The 21498-nt window shown below is 44.4% G+C and overlaps 1 protein-coding gene across 1 annotated transcript in view; it reads left to right on the top strand.

The window, feature by feature from the left end:
* Window positions 1–8960: 8960 nt before the first annotated feature.
* Window positions 8961–21498, top strand: part of LOC129820153 (potassium voltage-gated channel subfamily KQT member 4-like) — a 238091-nt gene continuing 225553 nt past the window's right edge. The window contains exon 1 of the mRNA XM_055877089.1: window positions 8961–10170. Coding sequence (XP_055733064.1) covers window positions 9869–10170 — 302 coding nt within the window. The 5' untranslated portion in view covers window positions 8961–9868. The remainder of the gene's footprint in view (window positions 10171–21498) is intronic.

Below are 21498 nucleotides of genomic sequence, written 5' to 3'. Positions count from 1 at the left end.
GACCAGGTGGACTGGGGACAGCAAGGAGTCATCATGACAGGTAGTCCTGAGGCATGGTCCTAGGGCTCAAGTCCTCAGAGAGAGAGAGAGGAAAATCTCGAACTCAAGGATAATCCAAGCCTCTAAAGGACATGGTTTGTTACAGGGAATGGACGTAAAATGATTTTCAATCCTAAAATAATTTTGACATGGTTGCTGTGGTGTGAAAGACTCCCTCTCAGCTCAACAACAAAAAAAAAATATATATACACACAGGACACCCGGATAAGACAGGAGAAATACTCCAGATATAACAGACTGACCCTAGTCCCCCGACACTAAATACTGGAGGCTGAGACAGGAGGGGTCAGGAGACACTGTGGCACCATCCGATGATACCGCCGTACAGGGCCAAACAGGCAGGATATAACCCCACCCACTTTGCGAAAGCACAGCCCCTACACCACTAGAGGGATATCTTCAACCACCAATTTACCATCCTGAGACAAGGCCGAGTATAGCCCACAAAGATCTCCGCCACGGCACAACCCAAGGGGGGGCGCCAACCCAGACAGGAAGACCACGCAGCTAGACTACAGCGGCCTAGGAGCCAGCCCTGGTAGTGCTTGGCCCCGTCCAAGCAGGGTGGTGGGAGAAAGACGGAGGGATGGAGGAAGTAGTGATGGGGGGTGGCTGAGATGGGAGTGTTGGTGGAGGGTCCATGGGTTGCTTTTCCCCTGTGAAACTTTGATGTTAATCCCTGGTGCAGGCCCAGATCAGTGCTGTCTATCATCACCTTCTCTCCTCTCGCTCGGCTGGATTTCAGGACTCACTTCCTTGCCACCTGAAGACACACATAGAGGGACTGCTGAGAGGGAGAGGGGGGAGACGGGAAAGAGAGAGCAAGTAGGGGTGAGATAGAGAGAGAAAGAGGAAGGTGTGTAGATTGGTCTGTTTATGATGTGCTGATGCCCTCTCCACTATGACTACGGGGTATGAGGGTATCCCCACTTGTTGAATATTCTGGATCCTCCTCCAGAGAGCCTCTGGGTCCATTTGCATGTCTGATTTTATTGTGGCTAAGCTTTCGGTCAAAGTGACCTTCTTCACCGGTGCAATATTTCCCTAGAGTCAGGATGGATGGAGTCTAGTGTCAAGCAAAGCCAATGATGACATCCAATGATGATTTAGTCTACTAGGGTATAGTTTAGCTTAATATTCCAAAAATATGTATAGAAGAAACACACTGTTTATAACTGGCCTGCATCCCAAATAACACCCTATTCCTTATATATTGCACTACTTTTGACCAGAGCCTGATGGGGGCCCTGTTCAAAAGTAGTGCACTACATAGAGAATAGGGTGTTGTCATGACGTTGGCAGTGGGGGTAGGTTTATGACAGTCATAAATACCTCTTTCCCCCTTTTTCTCTTCCCTACTGATGTGACATAAGAAAACCCCTTGGTTAACATAGAGATTCTGGGGACATCAGAAAGTGGGGGGGAATGAACTATATTCTGGTAATCCGACCAACTGAACATATGCAGTGGTACTTAAGGTATATTATGTCAGTTCGGTTGCCCTCTGAAACATTCTCATCAATGATAGAATGACAAACTCTACTGTGGAAAGTCTAAACGTCAGAGGTATCGGATTCACATGGAATTGTTGTTTAATTCAAATGTTTGAATATGAAATTATTTGTGAAGAGATTAAATGTAATTTTAGCTTCCAAATGAGAGATTTGGATTTTCATAAATTTGGGCTTCTGCTCAACTAGGGGCCCGCCCCTGTGAAGAGACATGGGTTATAAACTTTTCAGACACACCCCTCTCCCTCCACTATAAAAGCCATTGACAAAAATATAACTTTCTGTTCCGGGACGCTAGGATGACGATCCGGTGTCAGAATGGTTCAGATAATAACTACAGAACTAAGCCAACAGCAGCATGGACTTTGATTGTGAATGGTATGAACTTTGAACTCGTATTCACTACAGAAGTGATATCTCCTAGCCGTTGAGTTAGCAACAGCTGCTACAAACGCAGGTTAGGAAGGACAGTTCGAGTATCCCGTCTACTACACACAACGTTACTCCAACGTATCCAGTAAGGCACCAGAGACATTCTTCAAAGGACAGAGGACTCGGGTTGGCGACACGGTCCATCTACCACCAACCTACTGAAGCGCAGCTCAGAGTAAATATTTATTGCATTTTCCTTCTTCAAATGGGCGGTAATTTAGAATGCATAAGATACTGTATTTACGATAGCACAGCTTCGCCTCTGTTCCAGTCTCCCGCTCTTTCACTAAAATCCCGCCCCTTTTCTTTGTGTAACAAGCTGTCATATCCATTCCGCCCGCTAGGGACGTTTTTCTGTATGATGGCACTTTGTAATCAAGTTATGATTTAATTGTATATGTGTGATTAGTTAGGTATTTAGTAAATAAATAATTAAACCCAATTTTGTATTGCTGATTCAACTTGTTAGCCAGGATTCTTGCAGATAATCAAGGATTTACAACTTTCAGATGAGACTGAATAAACTGACGATTAAGGTGACTGCTATGGATGTAAAATATTACTAAATCTTTAAGAGTTTATTCGGAAGATAACAGCTCTATAAATATTATTTCGTGGTGTCCCTCTCTAGTTAATTAATATTTACATGATTAGTTCAATCAGGTAATATTAATTACGGAGAAATTATTTTATAGAATAGCATGTCATAGCAATTAATCTGGCATAGTCAAAGACACGGCAGTGTTATTTGGTACACCCCTGTATGTAAAGCTGTTTGTATGTGTTCTGAAGCTGTGTTAAGAGTTAATGCTGAGTGATGTAAAGTTATTTAAGCAAAGTGCCTTGGGAATAATGTGGAGATTTGTGACTCCAGCACAGCAATGGCCCAACCAAGCATTCCCCTGCTAATTCCTCAACCCTGCATGTTCCATAAACTAATGTAAAAAATCTGACACAGACCAGGAGTGTGTATATTATGCACCACAGTACATTAAGCTACATACCAAAACGGTGACAATGAATGCTTGTATTGTAGGCTACTTAGGCGAAACATTCCTTGTTTTCCAGTCACAGAAGGTCATAAGTTAAATACCTCATATCAATTTAATTTAGTTTGTGTACGTTTTGGGGTTCCTGTCTTGGATTTTATACTTTAAACCAGTAGTTCTTAACTGATTTTGTTTTGGGACCCAAATTTCATCACGTTGCCTCAGTCATGACCCAATATTGTAATCGGGGGTGGGAAAAATCCTACAAAATACAATATGGGGAAACTATTTATAATGTTGTATTGATAATAAATTTAGCAATTATGACAAGGGATAAATGTTCCCTCCTAACCTATATTAGTACAGTGCCTTGCAAAAGTATTCATCCCCCTTGGCGTTTTTCGTATTTTGTTGCATTACAACCTGTAATTTGAATAGATTTTTATTTGGATTTCATGTAATGGACATACACAAAATAGTAACTTATTTCAAAAAATTCTAAAAACAGAAAAGTGGTGCAAATATTTGAAAGAATATGGCACCACAACAAACCTGCCAAGAGAGGGCCGCCCACCAAAACTCACAGACCAAGCAAGGAGGGCATTATCAGAGAGGCAAAAAAGAGACCAAAGATAACCCTGAAGGGGTTAAAGCTCCACAGCAGAGATTGGAGTATCTGTCCATAGGACCACTTTAAGCCATACACTCTACAGAGCTGGTCTTTACAGAAGTGTCCAGAAAAAAGCAATTTCTCAAAGAAAAAAATAAGCGAACACGTTTGGTGTTCAGCAAAAGGCATGTGGGAGACTCCCCCAAACATATGGAAGAAGGTACTCTGGTCAGATGAGATTAAAATTTAGTTATGTCTGGCAGGGTAGCCTAGTGGTTAGAGCGTTGGACTAGTAACCGGAAGGTTGCAAGTTCAAATCCCCGAGCTGACAAGGTACAAATCTGTCGTTCTGCCCCTGAACAGGCAGTTAACCCACTGTTCCTAGGCCGTCATTGAAAATAAGAATTTGTTCTTAACTGACTTGCCTAGTTAAATAGAGGTAAAAAAATAAAAAATAAAATAAACTCATCACCCCGAGAACACAATCCCCACAGTGAAGCATGGTGGTGGCAGCATCATGCTGTGGGGGTGTTTTTCATTGGCCGGGACTGGGAAACAGGTCAGAATTTAACCTCTAACGCCTCACAAACCCGGATCCGGGAGCACCCCCATCAAAAAAGCTGACTAGCATAGCCTAGCCTAAAGCCACAGGGATATCATATAATAAAATGTTCATGAAATCACAAGTCCAAGACACCAAATGAAAGATACACATCTTGTGAATCATGCCACCATTTCTGATTTTTAAAATGTTTTACAGGGAAGACACAATATGTAAATCTATTAGCTAACCACGTTAGCAAAAGACGCCATTTCTTTACTCCACCATTTTTTTACTCCATCAGTAGCTATCACAAATTCGACCAAATAAAGATATAAATAGCCACTAACCAAGAAACAACCTCATCAGATGACAGTCTGATAACATATTTATTGTATAGCATATGTTTTGTTAGAAAAATGTGCATATTTCAGGTATAAATCAGAGTTTACCATTGCAGCCACCATCACAACTCTCACCAAAGCGACTAGAATAACTACAGAGACCATCGTGTATTAGCTAATTACTCATCATAAAACATTTCTTAAAAATACACAGCATACAGCAGATGAAAGACACAGATCTTGTGAATCCAGCCAATATTTCAGATTTTCTAAGTGTTTTACAGCGAAAACACAATATAGCGTTATATTAGCTTACCACAATAGCAAACATCACAACAGCATTGATTCAAGGCAAAAATAGCGATAATGTATAAACCACCAAAATATATTATTTTTTCACTAACCTTCTCAGAATTATTCAGATGACAGTCCTATAACATCATATTACACAATGCATATAGAGTTTGTTCGAAAATGTGCATATTTAGCGGCACAAATTGTGCTTATACAATGAGAATAGTGTCCAAAACCTCAAGCAAACTGTCCGGCGCCATCTTGGAGAGGCACCTATTCTAATCGAAAACTATTCATTAACTTGACTAAAAAAATACAGGTTGGACAGCAATTGAAAGACAAATTAGTTCTTAATGCAATCGCTGGGTTGCATTTTTTAAATTAACGTTACTTCAAAATACAGCGTGCGATAAAGCAAGGCTGCACTGAAAGTAATGGCGGCTTATGCATTTGACTTTTTTCAACAGAACAACGAATTATCAGCATAAATAGTTCTTACTTTTTGATGAACTCTCATCAGAATCTTGGGAAATGTGTCCTTTGTCCAAAAGAATCGTTGCTCTGTTGTAGAATGTCGTCTTCAACGTTGCAATTAGCAGTAAACATTAGCAATGTGGGCCAGAGATACCCAACTTCCTATAACGCCACGAAAATAAATACCCGAAAATCGCAATATACTGACATAAACTGATAAACATAAACTGTCCTCAGTGACATAAACTGTCCTCAGTGCGCCAGAGCGAAGGGGAAAAGAACGATGCACGTCTTTGCCAAGGGATTTATAACCTTTGGGATCTACGTAGAGACTCCATTTCAAGTCTCCCTATTCGCTAACAACCAGGGGAAGGCGTATGCAGTGCATCTCAACCAATAGAAGACAGGCAGAGTTATACACAGGTCTGAGAGCAGGTTGGAAAATTTGGCATTCTCACATCCACATAGGGAAATTGCTCTAAGTCCAGTTCTGTTTCACTCACAGATATAATTCAAACGGTTTTAGAAACTAGAGAGTGTTTTCTATCCAATAGTAATACTATTATGCATATTGTACGAGTAAGAATTGAGTACGAGGCAGTTTAATTTGGGAACGTCATAATTACATAGTGCTAACAGCTCCCCCTATTGACAAGAAGTTAAGGAATGATGGATGGCGCTAAATACAAGGAAATTCTTGAGGGAAACCTGTTTCAGTCTTCCAGAGATTTGAGACTGGGACGGAGGTTCACCTTCCAGCAGGACAATGACCCTAAGCATGCTGCTAAAGCAGCACTCGAGTGGTTTAATTAAGGGGAAGCATTTAAATGTCTTGGAATGGCCTAGTCAAAGCCTAGACCTCAATCCAATTGAGAATCTGTGGCATGACTTAAAGATTGCTGTACACCAGCGGAACCCATCCAACTTGAAGGAGCTGGAGCAGTTTTGCCTTGAAGAATGGACAAAAATCCCAGTGGTTAGATTTACCAAGCTTATAAAGACATAGCCCAAGAGACTTGCAGCTGTAACTGCTGCAAAAGGTGGGCTCTACAAAGTTGTCACGACCTGACCGTAAAGATTCTTTTTATGTCTCTATTTTGGCTGGTCAGGGCGTGAGTTTGGGTGGGCATTCTATGTCTGGTGTTCTATGTTGTCTATTTCTTTGTGTTTGGCCGTGTGTGGTTCTCAATCAGAGGCAGCTGTCTATCGTTGTCTCTGATTGAGAACCATGTTTAGGTAGCCTGTTCCCACCTGTGTTTGTGGGTTTTCTGTTTAGTGTTTGTGTGTATACCTTACAGAACTGTTCATTTGTCGTGTTGTTGTTTTGTTAGAGTGTTCATATTTATTGAAATATCGTATTATGAATACTTACCACGCTGCACCTTGGTCCTCTTCTCCTTCTCCTGATGAAAATCGTAACAAAAGTATTGACTTTGGGGGGGTGAATAGTTATGCACGCTCAAGTTTTCATTTTTTTTGTCTTATTTCTTGTTTGTTTCACAATAAAAAATATTTTGCATCTTCAAAGTGGTAGGTATGTTGTGTAAATCAAATGATACAACCCCCCCCAAAATCTATTTTAATTCCAGGTTGCAAGGCAACAAAATAGGAAAAATGCCAAGGGGAGTGAATACTGATGCAAGCCACTGTAATACATTTTCATTGTCAATAATTCCATATTGCTAATTTCTTGATGAAGAATGTTGAAAAGCTAATTGTGTTGAAACCACAAAATCAACCAATTAGAGTTGATAATAGTGCTATATTAAATCTACTGTCATCATATCAAATATGTGTTTTACTCAAACCTCCCACCAGTTGAGAAACGCTGCTTTAAACCATTGATGTTGGATTCATTTTCCGTGCTTGGTTTACAGGTTGGCCTGGTCTGTTTTCTCTCTCTCTCTCTCTCTCTGTAACAGTGTTTTCTCCATCTCTCTAAGAGTTCCACTGCAGTAGAGATCAGGGTTGTATTCACAAGGCACCAAATGGAAGAAAACTGACAAACAGGGAGGGACTACCTAAACTTGTCCAATAAGAAAAGGTTTTCTGTTGCATTTTTTTTTACTACGATGTACATTAATAAATACAAGCCAGGACTGGCTTGCCATCTGTTGAGGCCATTTGTGTGATCCGTGATGATGTGGCAGGACAGGAGCCTCTGTCACACGGGCATTCTAGAGAGGTAAACAGGTGACCACTGTCACCGCTCTACATGGCACTGTGTGTCATAACCAGAACCCCAGAACCTCTGGCTCCGTGTCAGGACCATGTCAAATAGAATCCCTGTACCATAGAACTAGGATTCCCATTCTATTCCTATTGTCCCACTGTGTCATAATCAAAATTTCCATTCTATTCCTGTTGTCCCACTGTATCATAACCATAATTACTATTATATTCTTATTGTCCCACTGTATCACAACCGGAATTCCTATTATATTCTTATTGTCCCACTGTATCACAACCAGAATTCCTATTGTCCCACTGTGTCACAACCAGAATTCCTATTATATTCTTATTGTCCCACTGTGTCACAACCAGAATTCCTATTATATTCCTATTGTCCCACTGTGTCATAACCAGAATTCCTATTATATTCCTATTGTCCCACTGTGTCATAACCAGAATTCCTATTATATTCCTATTGTCCCACTGTATCACAACCAGAATTTCTATTATATTCCTATTGTCCCACTGTATCACAACCAGAATTTCTATTATATTCCTATTGTCCCACTGTGTCATAACCAGAATTTCTATTATATTCCTATTGTCCCACTGTATCACAACCATAATTTCTATTATATTCCTATTGTCCCACTGTGTCATAACCAGAATTCCTTTTGTCCCACTGTGTCACAACCAGAATTTCTATTATATTCCTATTGTCCCACTGTATCACAACCAGAATTCCTATTGTCCCACTGTGTCACAACCAGAATTCCTATTATATTCCTATTGTCCCACTGTGTCATAACTAGAATTCCTATTATATTCCTATTGTCCCACTGTGTCATAACCAGAATTCCTATTATATTCCTATTGTCCCACTGTGTCATAACCAGAATTCCTATTATATTCCTATTGTCCCACTGTATCACAACCAGAATTCCTATTATATTCCTATTGTCCCACTGTGTCATAACCAGAATTCCTATTATATTCCTATTGTCCCACTGTGTCATAACCAGAATTCCTATACTATTTCTATGGTCATAACACTGTTCTGTGATCTATTGTCAGGCCACTGTCTGTCCCTCTTATCTGGTAACCCCTGCCCAGTGTTCATAGACAGCTCTCAGATGTTAAGCATAGATAGGCTGCATGGCATTTTCATCTAGGTTATGTATAGGCCTACAGTGCCCACGACTCATTAGTCATTACAGAAAACTTACTTGAAACAATTGATTTGATCACCGCTGATAAAGGCATGACATACAGTATGTGTGACAACCATGTCTATCAATGTGGTGCTCCCCCCAAAACTGCTTTGTAAAGCTCCAAATACTATGATATAGGCTTACCTTTACCCTATAATTGTGAGGTTTGTATCCTTATTTCTAGTTGTCAGCCTCATCAAATGTATGAATGCTTAGCTCTGATATATTACAACTGTCTCGTACCACTGAGCTAGCTACACACCCAATATCACCGTGCGCAATTCCACTCTCTCTGTCACTTTATTGCGTCCAACCCGTGTGTTCAAGCTAACCGGATGCTTTTGGTTTGCGCGTGAGAACTTCGAAGTCGACCGTAGGGCTGTTCCTCTCGTTTCTCTCTGGACCATCTGACAAGTCTGCTGCGTGTTACACATGAGTCCTCGCTCATTAACTGAAGTTTAGAGTTGACTCTGATTTTAGCTATCCCTCGGACGGTCTGGACCAGCGAGACGCACAGGAAAGGAGGCAGTTCTGTGGGCATTTTGTACAGCCGCGAACCTCAGATATACGATTAAGAAAATATTAATACCAACAGAAATATTGAGGAAAGAGCAGAGCGATCACAAATCGATAGTTCTTTAACTAATTTAACCGTAAGCCTATAATAAATACGCTTGTCCACTAAACTTTTGATGCTTTCAATTGCGCGCTTTAAATGTTTTCTTAATAATTTCGAGCAAAAAGCTAATTTATGATGACGACAATGCAAATTAGCGATAGTATAGGATAGGTTACAGAGTTACTGTTACCGCTGTCAAATTATCTTGTAATCATATTATTCGATGGCACCTCACGTTAAAGGCTTAACGGTAATTGGGATTATCATATTACCAATTTAACATTTTCTTCAACTTGCATTTGACATACCGCACTTGTCAAAATGAGCATTTTCTTTTGTGGTCGTGACTTGATTTATAGATAACTTATTTAACAAACGAAATTCGGAGTAAACCCTGACATTGGAGGAATGAAATTGTGACCTACTCGCTGGAATTAGTCTTTAGTAGGTAGGCTAATTATTATTCAACGCGGACAACTTGATCATGACTTCGATTTCAGTTGGCTAAATCACCAACGTAGATATGGGCTCACTGTTAAATAGGTGATTTAAACTGTATTCCGTTGTATTTAATAGGCCTACTTCTATCTGTAGGCCTATATTGGCTAACCATGTTAGGGAGCCCATCAAATAACGGTGGCATTAGAATGTTGGTGCCCCCCGCATCCAACGACGATAGGCGGGTTGAATTTGTGGCTCTTACCGCAGTTCATATGGAGAGGAGCGAACCATCGACCCCGGAGCGCGCGCACCCCTCTCACCGCACCGGGCTTCTCGGTACCCCGCTGCCGGGGCGTCCTGGACCACGGGCGACCACCTCAGCCTCCAGCAAGCGCTACAGAAAGTTTCAGAACTTCTTGTACAACGTACTGGAGAGACCACGAGGATGGGCATTCATCTACCATGCGTTCATGTAAGTAATTGTTTTTCAATACAATGAAGGCTACTAGTGTCATTTGCTGAAAGTGTATCTTTACGTTGGCTTATTTTTATTTACACACATTTTTATTTGTTTTTACATCATTGTTAACTTTACACACGTTTTTTGTTGTTTTTACGTCATTGTTAACTTCTTTGCATTGAAACAATTCATATTGTATCTTGAATAACGCAACAGCCAAGCTTTCCTCGGAGTAGTTTTGTAATTATCCAGGTGGAGTCAATGGAGTTGCTTATTTGGCAATTAACTCACACATTCGACATACATCATCCCAACATGGGGCCTCACACTCAATTTTTTTCCGTCATCACTTGATTAAATCACAGTTCGATCTTTGCTTTCAAATTGAATTTGTCCAAAACCAATTGAAAATTATGAGACATTTTTCAAAGTCTCTCACTAAACATCCTCGGTAATTACTTGCATGTGAATGCTAAATCCTAGTTGAACCTTTATCTAACTAGGCAAGTCAGTTAAGAACAAATTCTTATTTACAAAGACAGCCTACTGGGGAACAGTGGGTTAACTGCCTTGTTCAGGGGCAGAACAACAGATTTTTACCTTGTCAGTTCGGGGATTCGATCCTGCAACCTCTCAATTACTGGCCCAACGCTCTAACCACTAGGCTACTTGCCGCCCATAGGGTTAGGCCTATGCTAACCTCACCAGGTGGCAGGGTTGGTTAAAGGTGTCCACATGCTTCCCAGCCGAAACACTTCGGTAGAGTTTGTACATTATGACATTTTGTAACGTTTATGTTAATTTTGAACTTTTTTGTCAACTGTCAGGCACACAAGCCGAAGTTCGGAGCTGAAGTCTACGCCCCTTCGTCAGTGATTGAATTGAAGCAGGCTGACCCCTTAACTCTTGAAGTCCCTTTGCTATTTAGGGAGAGAAAAGATCTATTTCTAAAAAAGAAACCCACTTTAAATTTTAGCTTTTTAACTTGTTCATTCCGTATGTTTTTTAAGCATAAAATCAATCCAAATGCCCAGATATTAATAGGTGGGAACCCGATCGATGTGAGAACTATCTAATTAATAAATATCTTGTCCATCTGAAACATTTTTGCAAGAATTAGAGAAAACGTATTTAGTCTTTTAGCACTTTTTGCTCACTGTCAAGTTGACCAAAACAATTATTTCAAATGAAGTGGTGGATGGGAATGTGGATTATGGTTCACATGGTGCACAAAATAGAGCATCCCCAAGTTGTCCAAAATGTATGGTACTTATGTATGACCACAATATTCCACAGTATTCCTATGGCACCACAATAAACTTCTGCTAACTGTGAGTTCCGACTTCATCGCTCATTGCTTCGGGTTCCCATTGCACAAATGCCCCTAAGTGTATACAATATACTGGCTACATAGCTCTATCCAATCCAATCATTTATCTCCTATTAACACTGCGAATAATGAGGTTATCCACCAGCACTCTGAATCCGTCACAACCCTGGCTTTCCCCCATTAAAAATCATTCTTCACTGGTGCTCAGTCAGTACTGGTGCTATTCCTATGGCATTTCTGGAGCCTATCTCAGAGCTGAGAGAGAGAGAGAGAGGAAGAGAGAGAGAGAGGAAGAGAGAGAGAGGAAGAGAGAGAGAGGAAGAGAGAGAGAGAGGAAGAGAGAGAGAGAGAGAGAGGGTGTTGGCAGTTCAATTGTTGTTCTTTCTCCCTCAGAGTGGTAAGTTGCTGGGCTCATGTTTCAGATGCCAGGCCGTCTGAGACTCTCACGGACTGTTCTTATGGACGGGAGAGAGGGGGTTGTCCGTCTCTCTCTCTCCCTCTCTGCCCAGCACTAAGACTAAAGTCATCACACCGCTTTCCCAACTCCTGTGTTTTTAACACACACACACACACACACACACACACACACACACACACACACGCGCACACGCACACGCACACACACACACCCGCATGCACATATGCATTAATTTGTTAGCCAAGGTTGATGTGCTCTCCTCTACAACAGCACGCTCTGTGACACGCATCCCTACAATTGCCTACATGTTTGTGTGTGTGTGTGTGTGTGTGTGTGTGTGTGTGTGTGCACTTTGGGTTGTTGGATGAACTCTCATGTAATGCCATTAGCCACACTTGTGCTTACCTGAGCACATTTCCTCCTCAATATTATTATACCCGAGCTATGCATTTCTTGTGATTAATTACAATAGTCACGTAGCATGAGAATAACTACAGTATTGCTGTGTACAGGACCAGTGCTTTATTAGAGAGCCTCATTAAGACATGGTTAATCTATCTATCATAATTGAATCGAGCCACACAGTGCTGCGTGGGGAGATAGAGTACACATTGAGTGCTAATATCCCTAGATCGTTTAATTAGGCCTGGGCTCCGAACACGGAAAGGCAGTTGGTGCAGATGTGTCATTCCTAGAAAGGGAGGGTCACATGGCATGGCTACATGGCAGGGTTACGTGGCAGGGTCACATGTATAGGAAAAGGAAGTCAAATGGAGGCTCATCATTCAGTAGGGCGAGTTCCCTAAAGACTAATCAAAGGTCAGCTTTATTTTCTTCTTATAGTTGAGATTAGAATTTGCAAGCAAGTAAGCTGATCCCAGAACTTCTATCCAAACCGTTCAACTTGGACACCCACTTCGGCTCCTCTCTCAAGCATCTGTTGAACAAACGCTGAACCAGAGATACAGAGACACACAGCACCATTCACAGGGCTTCCCCTAGTTTCAGCACCTGGTCATACACACACGCACGTACACACACTCTTGATTCCAGACTGGTGATGTTTTGACTAGAGAACTGGCTGGGCCCTGGGTGAGGACTGAGGGGGAGGCTGAACTAAACGCTTTGTGTCCTGTGAGAACCTGGGAGAATACGGAGTCGTTGAAACATAGCCTCAGCCTGCGTCCCTACGGGCCCTGGTCAAAGTAGTGCTCTACATAGGGAATAGATAGAGTGCCATTTGGGAAGCAGGCTGAGTCCGGGAAGTGCTGCTGCTCTTCCTGACAACGTTGCCCTAACAAATTCCTGTGCTCACCAACCTGAACCGTTGCTAAGACACACATCCTTACGTCCGACGAGCGTTTCGTTTAAATGTCGCGGACACCGTTGTGTTAAGTACCACATTTTAAAACAGGAGTTCCACTTACTTAAAAGCCTGAAACCTTTTTGTTGCCCTTCGGGGGGGGGGGGGGGGGGGGGTGCATGTGATGTTAATTAGGAGCACAGGGACCTTGGTGAACAGATTGTGTGTTTTGTCAATCCGTCAGATGCTGGCATTCAGCTGGATCAGGTTCACCCAGCGACGTTCCACCTGACCTTTGACCCCTCACCCATTCCCACCCGCCACCCGTGCCACATATAGTTGTTTCACATGGTCTCGTCCCTGTAGCTCAGCCCTCCTATAGGGGATCCAGCAGGGTCAGGGGACTCTGTTCATGTCCCAAAAGGCACCCTATTCCCTGTAGAGGGCACTTTTGACTTGAACCCTAAAATAAGTGCCCTAAATAGGGATGAGGGGGGCGTTTGGGACGCAGACCACGGTCTAAAAGCGGGTGGCTCTATTGTTGGCGGTCGGACTGGACTGTATGTACCAGTCGGTGCCAAGCGAATGCCAGTCCAAGGCCCAGACCGGAGCTGTTAGGCAACAATGTCTTGATCTTTTTAACTAGTGGCTCAGAGAGGCGGGTGGGGGGTGGTCACTCATAGACCAATGAGCACAATGTTCCCGTCCGGTGTGGGACGGGGAAAGCAGGCGAGACAGAGACAGGACTGACCAGAGGGAGTGATTGATTAACTCTATGGAGTGTGGAGGGTGAAAATACACCAGTCATCTATTATTGATGTCTTTGTGCTAAAGGAACAGAGGGAGAGTAAAGATGAACCAGGAGCATCAGAACAGAAGGGAGAGTAGAGATGGACCAGGAGCATCAGAACAGAAGGGAGAGTAGAGATGAACCAGGAGCATCAGAACAGAAGGGAGAATAGAGATGGACCAGGAGCATCAGAACAGAAGGGAGAGTAGAGATGTACCAGGAGCATCAGAACAGAAGGGAGAGTAGAGATGGACCAGGGGCATCAGAACAGAAGGGAGAGTAGAGATGAACCAGGAGCATCAGAACAGAAGGGAGAGTAGAGATGAACCAGGAGCATCAGAACAGAAGGGAGAGTAGAGATGAACCAGGGGCATCAGAACCGAAGGGAGAGTAGAGATGGACCAGGGGCATCAGAACAGAAGGGAGAGTAGAGATGGACCAGGAGCATCAGAACAGAAGGGAGAGTAGAGATGGACCAGGAGCATCAGAACAGAAGGGAGAATAGAGATGGACCAGGAGCATCAGAACAGAAGGGAGAGTAGAGATGGACCAGGAGCATCAGAACAGAAGGGAGAGTAGAGATGAACCAGGAGCATCAGAACAGAAGGGAGAATAGAGATGGACCAGGAGCATCAGAACAGAAGGGAGAGTAGAGATGTACCAGGAGCATCAGAACAGAAGGGAGAGTAGAGATGGACCAGGGGCATCAGAACAGAAGGGAGAGTAGAGATGAACCAGGAGCATCAGAACAGAAGGGAGAGTAGAGATGGACCAGGAGCATCAGAACAGAAGGGAGAGTAGAGATGAACCAGGAGCATCAGAACCGAAGGGAGAGTAGAGATGGACCAGGGGCATCAGAACAGAAGGGAGAGTAGAGATGGACCAGGAGCATCAGAACAGAAGGGAGAGTAGAGATGGACCAGGAGCATCAGAACAGAAGGGAGAATAGAGATGGACCAGGAGCATCAGAACAGAAGGGAGAGTAGAGATGGACCAGGAGCATCAGAACAGAAGGGAGAGTAGAGATGGACCAAGAGCATCAGAACAGAAGGGAGAGTAGAGATGGACCAGGAGCATCAGAACAGAAGGGAGAGTAGAGATGGACCAGGAGCATCAGAACAGAAGGGAGAGTAGAGATGGACCAGGAGCATCAGAACAGAAGGGAGAGTAGAGATGGACCAGGAGCATCAGAACAGAAGGGAGAGTAGAGATGGACCAGGAGCATCAGAACAGAAGGGAGAGTAGAGATGAACCAGGAGCATCAGAACAGAAGGGAGAGTAGAGATGGACCAGGAGCATCAGAACCGAAGGGAGAGTAGAGATGGACCAGGAGCATCAGAACTGAAGGGAGAGTAGAGATGGACCAGGAGCAGTCAAAAGGGGTTGATGATGGTGTGTGTATCGGTCTTAGTTAAAGGTTTGAGAGTCCTGGGCCCGTATTCACAAAGCTTCTCAAAGTAGGATGGTTGATCTACACTCTTAGAAAAAAGGGTTCCAAAAGGGTTCCTTGCCTGTACCCATAGGATAAATGCAAAACTGATTCTAGATCAGCCGTCCTCTAAAACACTTTACAAATACAGGCCCAGAGATGGTGATTGGAGGCCTAATTGAGATACTGTGGTCAGAGAGACAGACAACAGGTTTTATGAGGTAACCAATGACATGAGGTCCAGCTGAGGTCAAGGGAAACTGTGGACTTACCGCCATGGTTCTTACGTCATGGTTGTGTATTCGTTGTCTCTCCCTTGGAGTAGCTTCACTTCTGTTGATTTGTACAAATGTTCTCTCAAATTAACCCTACAGAAAACAACCATACTCAGACACATCTAGTCATCGAGTTTTGTGAATTGCCAGGGATACACACGTACACACAGGATTTGCGTGTATAAGAGAATACTTTAGTGCTTGCTGTGCTGTTGCTGCCTTTTAATAATGCATTGTTTGTGCTTTTAAAGAAGAAATTACGCAGCAATCATGAGTCCAATGGGAATATAGACCTTTTCTCTCTCCCAGTCTCTGTTTCTGTCTGTCTCTGTATCTCTCTCTCTCTCTGTCCCTCTCTTTGTGAGAAGTCTTCGATCTCTCCATGATGGGACTGCCCCGTCCATTAGCTCTTGACTCTGAACTGGAGCTGAGGATGAGCACAGGGCCTCTGTCACTTCTCAATAGCCTATCATGACTGCTACTAGAAAAGTATTTTACCAAAACGTTCAAATAAAATATTAGATAACATATCTGCTCGCAGGTTCTGATACATGTGAAAGTCAACATAGTGTCTGAACTTGTCACGGCATTCAAGAGAAGAAGATGAGGACCAAGGTGCAGCGTGGTGCGTGTTCATATTTAATTTAATAACCAAACACGAAAATGACAAAAAGAATAACCGAAACAGTTCTGTCTGGTACAGAATACGAAACAAAAAACAACTACCCACAAACACTGGTTGGAACAGGATACCTAAGTATGGCTCCCAATCAGAGACAACAATAGACAGCTGCCTCTGATTGGGAACCACACCAGGCCAAACACATAGAAACACAACAACATAGTAAAAAGAACATAGACTGCCCACCCTAGTCACACCCTGGCCTAACCAAAATAGAGAATAAAAAGCCTCTCTATAGCCAGGGCGTGACAGTGCCCCCCCCCCCCCCCCCCCCCCAAATGTGCGGACTCCGGCCTCAAAACCTGACTCTAAAGGGGAGGATCCGGGTGGGCCTTCTTTACAGCAGCGCCTCGGGTGCGGGACGTGGACCCTCGCAGCGGGCACCACTGGACTGAGGGCGCCTCTGGACTGAGGGGCAGCTCCGGACTGACGGGCGGCCCTGGCAGCTCCGGACTGACGGGCGGCTCACATAACCATGCTGATCTTGGGGCTTTCTCCCTCTCTGTCTCCCCACCTTTTCTGGGCTCGGTTTGGTTGGATGGTCTGAGTGTCTAACTCACTGGCCACCTAACCTGTCCATTAAGTGTGTCAGGAGTACTTTGGTAACAACAATGAACGCTGTGTAATGCAGATGCTGGGAGTCAGGAAGCAAGTACAGGGGGTGAATTTAATAATACAAAAACCATGGACCAATACAAAACAAGAGTAGCATCTGGACATGAGAAACATAACTAACACTGCCTGGGGAAAGAACCAAAGTGAGTGACAGATATAGGGGAGGTGATCATAGAAGTCATGGAGTCCAGGTGAGTCTCATGAGGTGCAGGTGTGCATAACGATAGTGCCAGATGTGTGTAACGATAGTGCCAGGTGTGCGTAACGATAGTGCCAGGTGTGCGTAACGATAGTGCCAGGTGTGCGTAATGATAGTGCCAGGTGTGCGTAATAATAAGTAAACTGGCCCCAACGAGACCCAGAAAGGGGGAGCGGGAGTAGACGTGACACACTGCCCGTTTTTTAACCACATGGCAGAAAACCCACTAAAACTCCCCTTCGAAAAATCACAGCATGACGTTTGTGGCTGTGTTTTAATTATTAAGGCGACTAACTTATGTCAGCAAGGAGCTTTTTATGTTTCCATATTTGCTTGCCGCCCCAGTCAGCATATGAATGTGTTTATTGATGACTAAGGAGGAGGTGTACCAAATGGCACCCTATTCCCTACAGACTGCACTACCTTTGACCAGAGCCACATGGTAGCCGAATGGACCCTGGTCAAAAGTATTGCACTATATAGGGAATAGGCTTCCATTTGGGAGGTTACCCACAAAGTGGCTGAAGGAGAAGGGAGAAACGCCACACAGCACTTTGAGGATTTTAACCTGCTCCTGACTGCTCCTGACTGCAGATTAGCTGCTTGTTGTTCATTACTCTGCTTTTATCAGTTCACCTCAGTCGGCGGTGTAAATTCTGCTCCATTAAGGATCCTCTATGGATGTGTTTTTTTTCTCTTCCTCTGCCACCCTCCCTCTCATTCTCCCACCCACCCTCGTCCAACCTACCCTCTGTCCCTGCTATGTGGGAACATCATCTCTCATTAACTCAATCACCTTGTTTAATTGACTCCCCCCCTCTCTCTTTCTCTATCTCTCTCCCTTCTCTCTCATCTTTCTCTCTCTCTCTCCACCATCATGTCTTGATTTGTTTGTTATTTCTTCTCCCTTTACCCCCTGTGTGTCTCTGTCAGAGAGGTGAATTGAGGAAAGGAGGCATTAACAATGAAAGGATGTTTTGAACCTAAAAGGAGAATTACTACAGGACGTACAGTAGCAATGAACCATCACACACACACACACAACCCCCAAAAGAGACACACTGATCCAAGGTCACAGTACCTCAGATAAAGACTCATCTTGTATTTTTAAACCTCTCCCTCTGAGAGGAACAAACCAAAGTCCTAGTTACTTCTGTGTTGTTACAGTTCTTCTGTAATTGTCAGCAGAGCTTGAACTTTCAGACCTAAAACGGAGAGAGAGAGGGAGGCCAGAAAGTTTAGTTTGGTGTGGATGGTAGAGGTTTTTAGGGCAGGCTAGGTTGAAGGGTTGAAGTACCTGAAACTGGCAGCTATCTTAAACGGTAAATGAGGTGTGAGGACAACACAGCCAAGTCTCCCTTATTTCTCTTTCTTTCTTTCTTTCTTTCTTTCTTTCTTTCTTTCTTTCTTTCTTTCTTTCTTTCTTTCTTTCTTTCTTTCTTTCTTTCTTTCTTTCTTTCTTTCTTTCTCTCTCTCTCTCTCTCTCTCTCTCTCTCTCTCTCTCTCTCTCTCTCTCTCTCTCTCTCTCTCTCTCTCTCTCTCTCTCTCTCTCTCTCTCTCTCTCTCTCTCTCTCTCTCTCTCTCTCTCTCTCTCTCTCTCTCTCTCTCTCTCTCTCTCTCTCTCTCTCTCTCTCTCTCTCTCTCTCTCTCTCTCTCTCTCTCTCTCAACCCCTGGGTGTCTTCATTAGGCCCTGCTGTGCAGACTGGGACAGGGAGTGTGTCCCAAATGGCACCCCTTTCTTTGTGTAGTGCACTACTACATAGGGGATAGGGTGCCATTTGGGACGAAGTCTGGGAGACAGCAGCAGTTCCAGCAGCTCTGCACACTACCCCTTTGATAAAGGGGCACATCTTGTTATTTTTACGCACCACTCATGTGAAGGAAACACTAACTATGTAATTGAGTGGCTAACGAGATTAGGGTGAGTGTAACTGGATTGAATCCGAACTGGAAGCAGGTGATGTGATTCTTTGGGATCAGGTCTGGTTTGTCGGGGGGTGTTCTGAGGGACTGGGAAGGGTTCTGTGGGCTTGACTACTGGGCTTCTGGTTTCTCTCTTGCTCTCTCTCCCGAAGTGTATCACTTTTTGCTTTTTTTGTTGTTGCCATCTCTCTGCCTCTCTACTCTACCCTCTACCCCCTCTTCCCATTTGTCCTCCTCTCCCTGCCTGGATCTGGCCCATGTCTGTCCAGCCATGGGTTTCTGTCATGTGCTTGACATCTCTTTCGATGTCCGGTCACATTCTGCAGCAACTGTCAAAGCCCCTTGTCTAGAGAACCAGCCGCTACCTGCTAGCATGGGGGTTTGACGGGGAGGGAGGGGACAGGGAGACTGAGACTGAGAGAGAAAATGATGTGTTCAGAAATGAAAGACTGTGAGTGAGAGTTAGAGATGATGCCCCATCCTGAAGACTTTTCAGGGATTGACTTTGAAACCAAAATGGAGAGTGAAAGAAAGTGACTGTGTAAATAGATAGTAGATGAAGATAGACAAAGAGGGAGAGAGGGAGCACAGAGACTGGGAGAAGGTAGAGCGAGGAAGGAGGTAGAGAGAGGGAGGAGGTAGAGAGAGGGAGGAGGTAGAGAGAGGGAGGAGGTAGAGACAGGGAGGAGGTAGAGGGAGAAGGTAGAGACTGGGAGGAGGTAGAGGGAGGAGGTAGAGACAGGGAGGAGGAAGAGGGAGGAGGTAGAGTTGGAGGAGGTAGAGAGTGGGAGGACAGAGACAAGGAGGAGATAGAGAGAGGGAGGAGGTAGAGAGAGGGAGGACAGAGACAGGGAGGAGGTAGAGAGAGGGAGCACAGAGACAGGGAGGAGGTAGAGACAGGGAGGAGGTAGAGATAGGGAGGAGGTAGAGACAGGGAGGAGGTAGAGACAGGGAGGAGGTAGAGAGAGGGAGGAGGTAGAGAGAGGGAGGAGGTAGAGACCGGGAGGAGGTAGAGAGAGGGAGGAGTTAGAGACAGGGAGGAGGTAGAGAGAGGGAGGACAGAGACAGGGAGGAGGTAGAGAGAGGGACTGATTGGTTGACATCATTTCAAGTTTTAATGTCACGTGTACAGTGAAATGCCTTTTTTTACAAGCTCTAGTGAAAATGTGAGACTAAAGGTGGAGACGAAGAGGGAGATGATGTGAGATGAAGAGGGAGGGACGGAGAGGGAGATGATGTGAGACGGAGAGGGAGATGATGTGAGACGGAGAGGGAGATGATGTGAGACGGAGAGGGAGATGATGTGAGACGGAGAGGGAGATGATGTGAGACGGAGAGGGAGATGATGTGAGACGGAGAGGGAGATGATGTGAGGGAGAGGGAGATGATGTGAGACGGAGAGGGAGATGATGTGAGACGGAGAGGGAGATGATGTGAGACGGAGATGATGTGAGACGGAGAGGGAGATGATGTGAGACGGAGAGGGAGATGATGTGAGACGGAGAGGGAGATGATGTGAGACGGAGAGGGAGATGATGTGAGACGGAGAGGGAGATGATGTAAGACGGAGAGGGAGAGGATGTGAGACGGAGAGGGAGATGATGTGAGACGGAGAGGGAGATGATGTGAGACGGAGAGGGAGATGATGTGAGACGGAGAGGGAGATGATGTGAGACGGAGAGGGAGATGATGTGAGACGGAGAGGGAGATGATGTGAGACGGAGAGGGAGATGATGTGAGACGGAGAGGGAGATGATGTGAGACAGAGAGACGGTGAGGGAGAGAAAAAGATACACCTCGAGAAACAGAAATAATTGCAGAAAGAGAAAAGTGTGACACGTATAGCGAGAGGGAGATAGCAGCAGGGTTCTGAGGGGGATGTGGTGAGACGGAGATAGCAGCAGGGTTCTGAGGGGGATGTGATGAGACAGAGAGGGAGATAGCAGCAGGATTCTGAGGGGGATGTGGTGAGACGGAGAGGGAGATAGCAGCAGGATTCTGAGGGGGATGTGGTGAGACGGAGAGGGAGATAGCAGCAGGATTCTGAGGGGGATGTGGTGAGACGGAGAGGGAGATAGCAGCAGGATTCTGAGGGGGATGTGGTGAGACGGAGAGGGAGATAGCAGCAGGATTCTGAGGGGGATGTGGTGAGACGGAGAGGGAGATAGCAGCAGGATTCTGAGGGGGATGTGGTGAGGTGAAGTGGGGAGATGCTGTATTCATTTCCACTTTCAGGGCATAATATTTTTAATATTACATGACATGCAGAGTGATGGAGTGCTGCATCAGATGATCTCCACAATCACCAAACCTCAACCCAATTGAGATGGTTTGGGATGAGTTGGACCACAGAGTAAAGGAAAAACAACCTACAA

Source organism: Salvelinus fontinalis, chromosome 22 (assembly GCF_029448725.1).
Source record: "Salvelinus fontinalis isolate EN_2023a chromosome 22, ASM2944872v1, whole genome shotgun sequence".
Lineage (NCBI taxonomy): Eukaryota > Metazoa > Chordata > Actinopteri > Salmoniformes > Salmonidae > Salvelinus > Salvelinus fontinalis.
The sequence above is the reverse complement of the archived record's forward strand: the minus strand, read 5'-3'. Positions and strand labels throughout refer to the sequence as shown.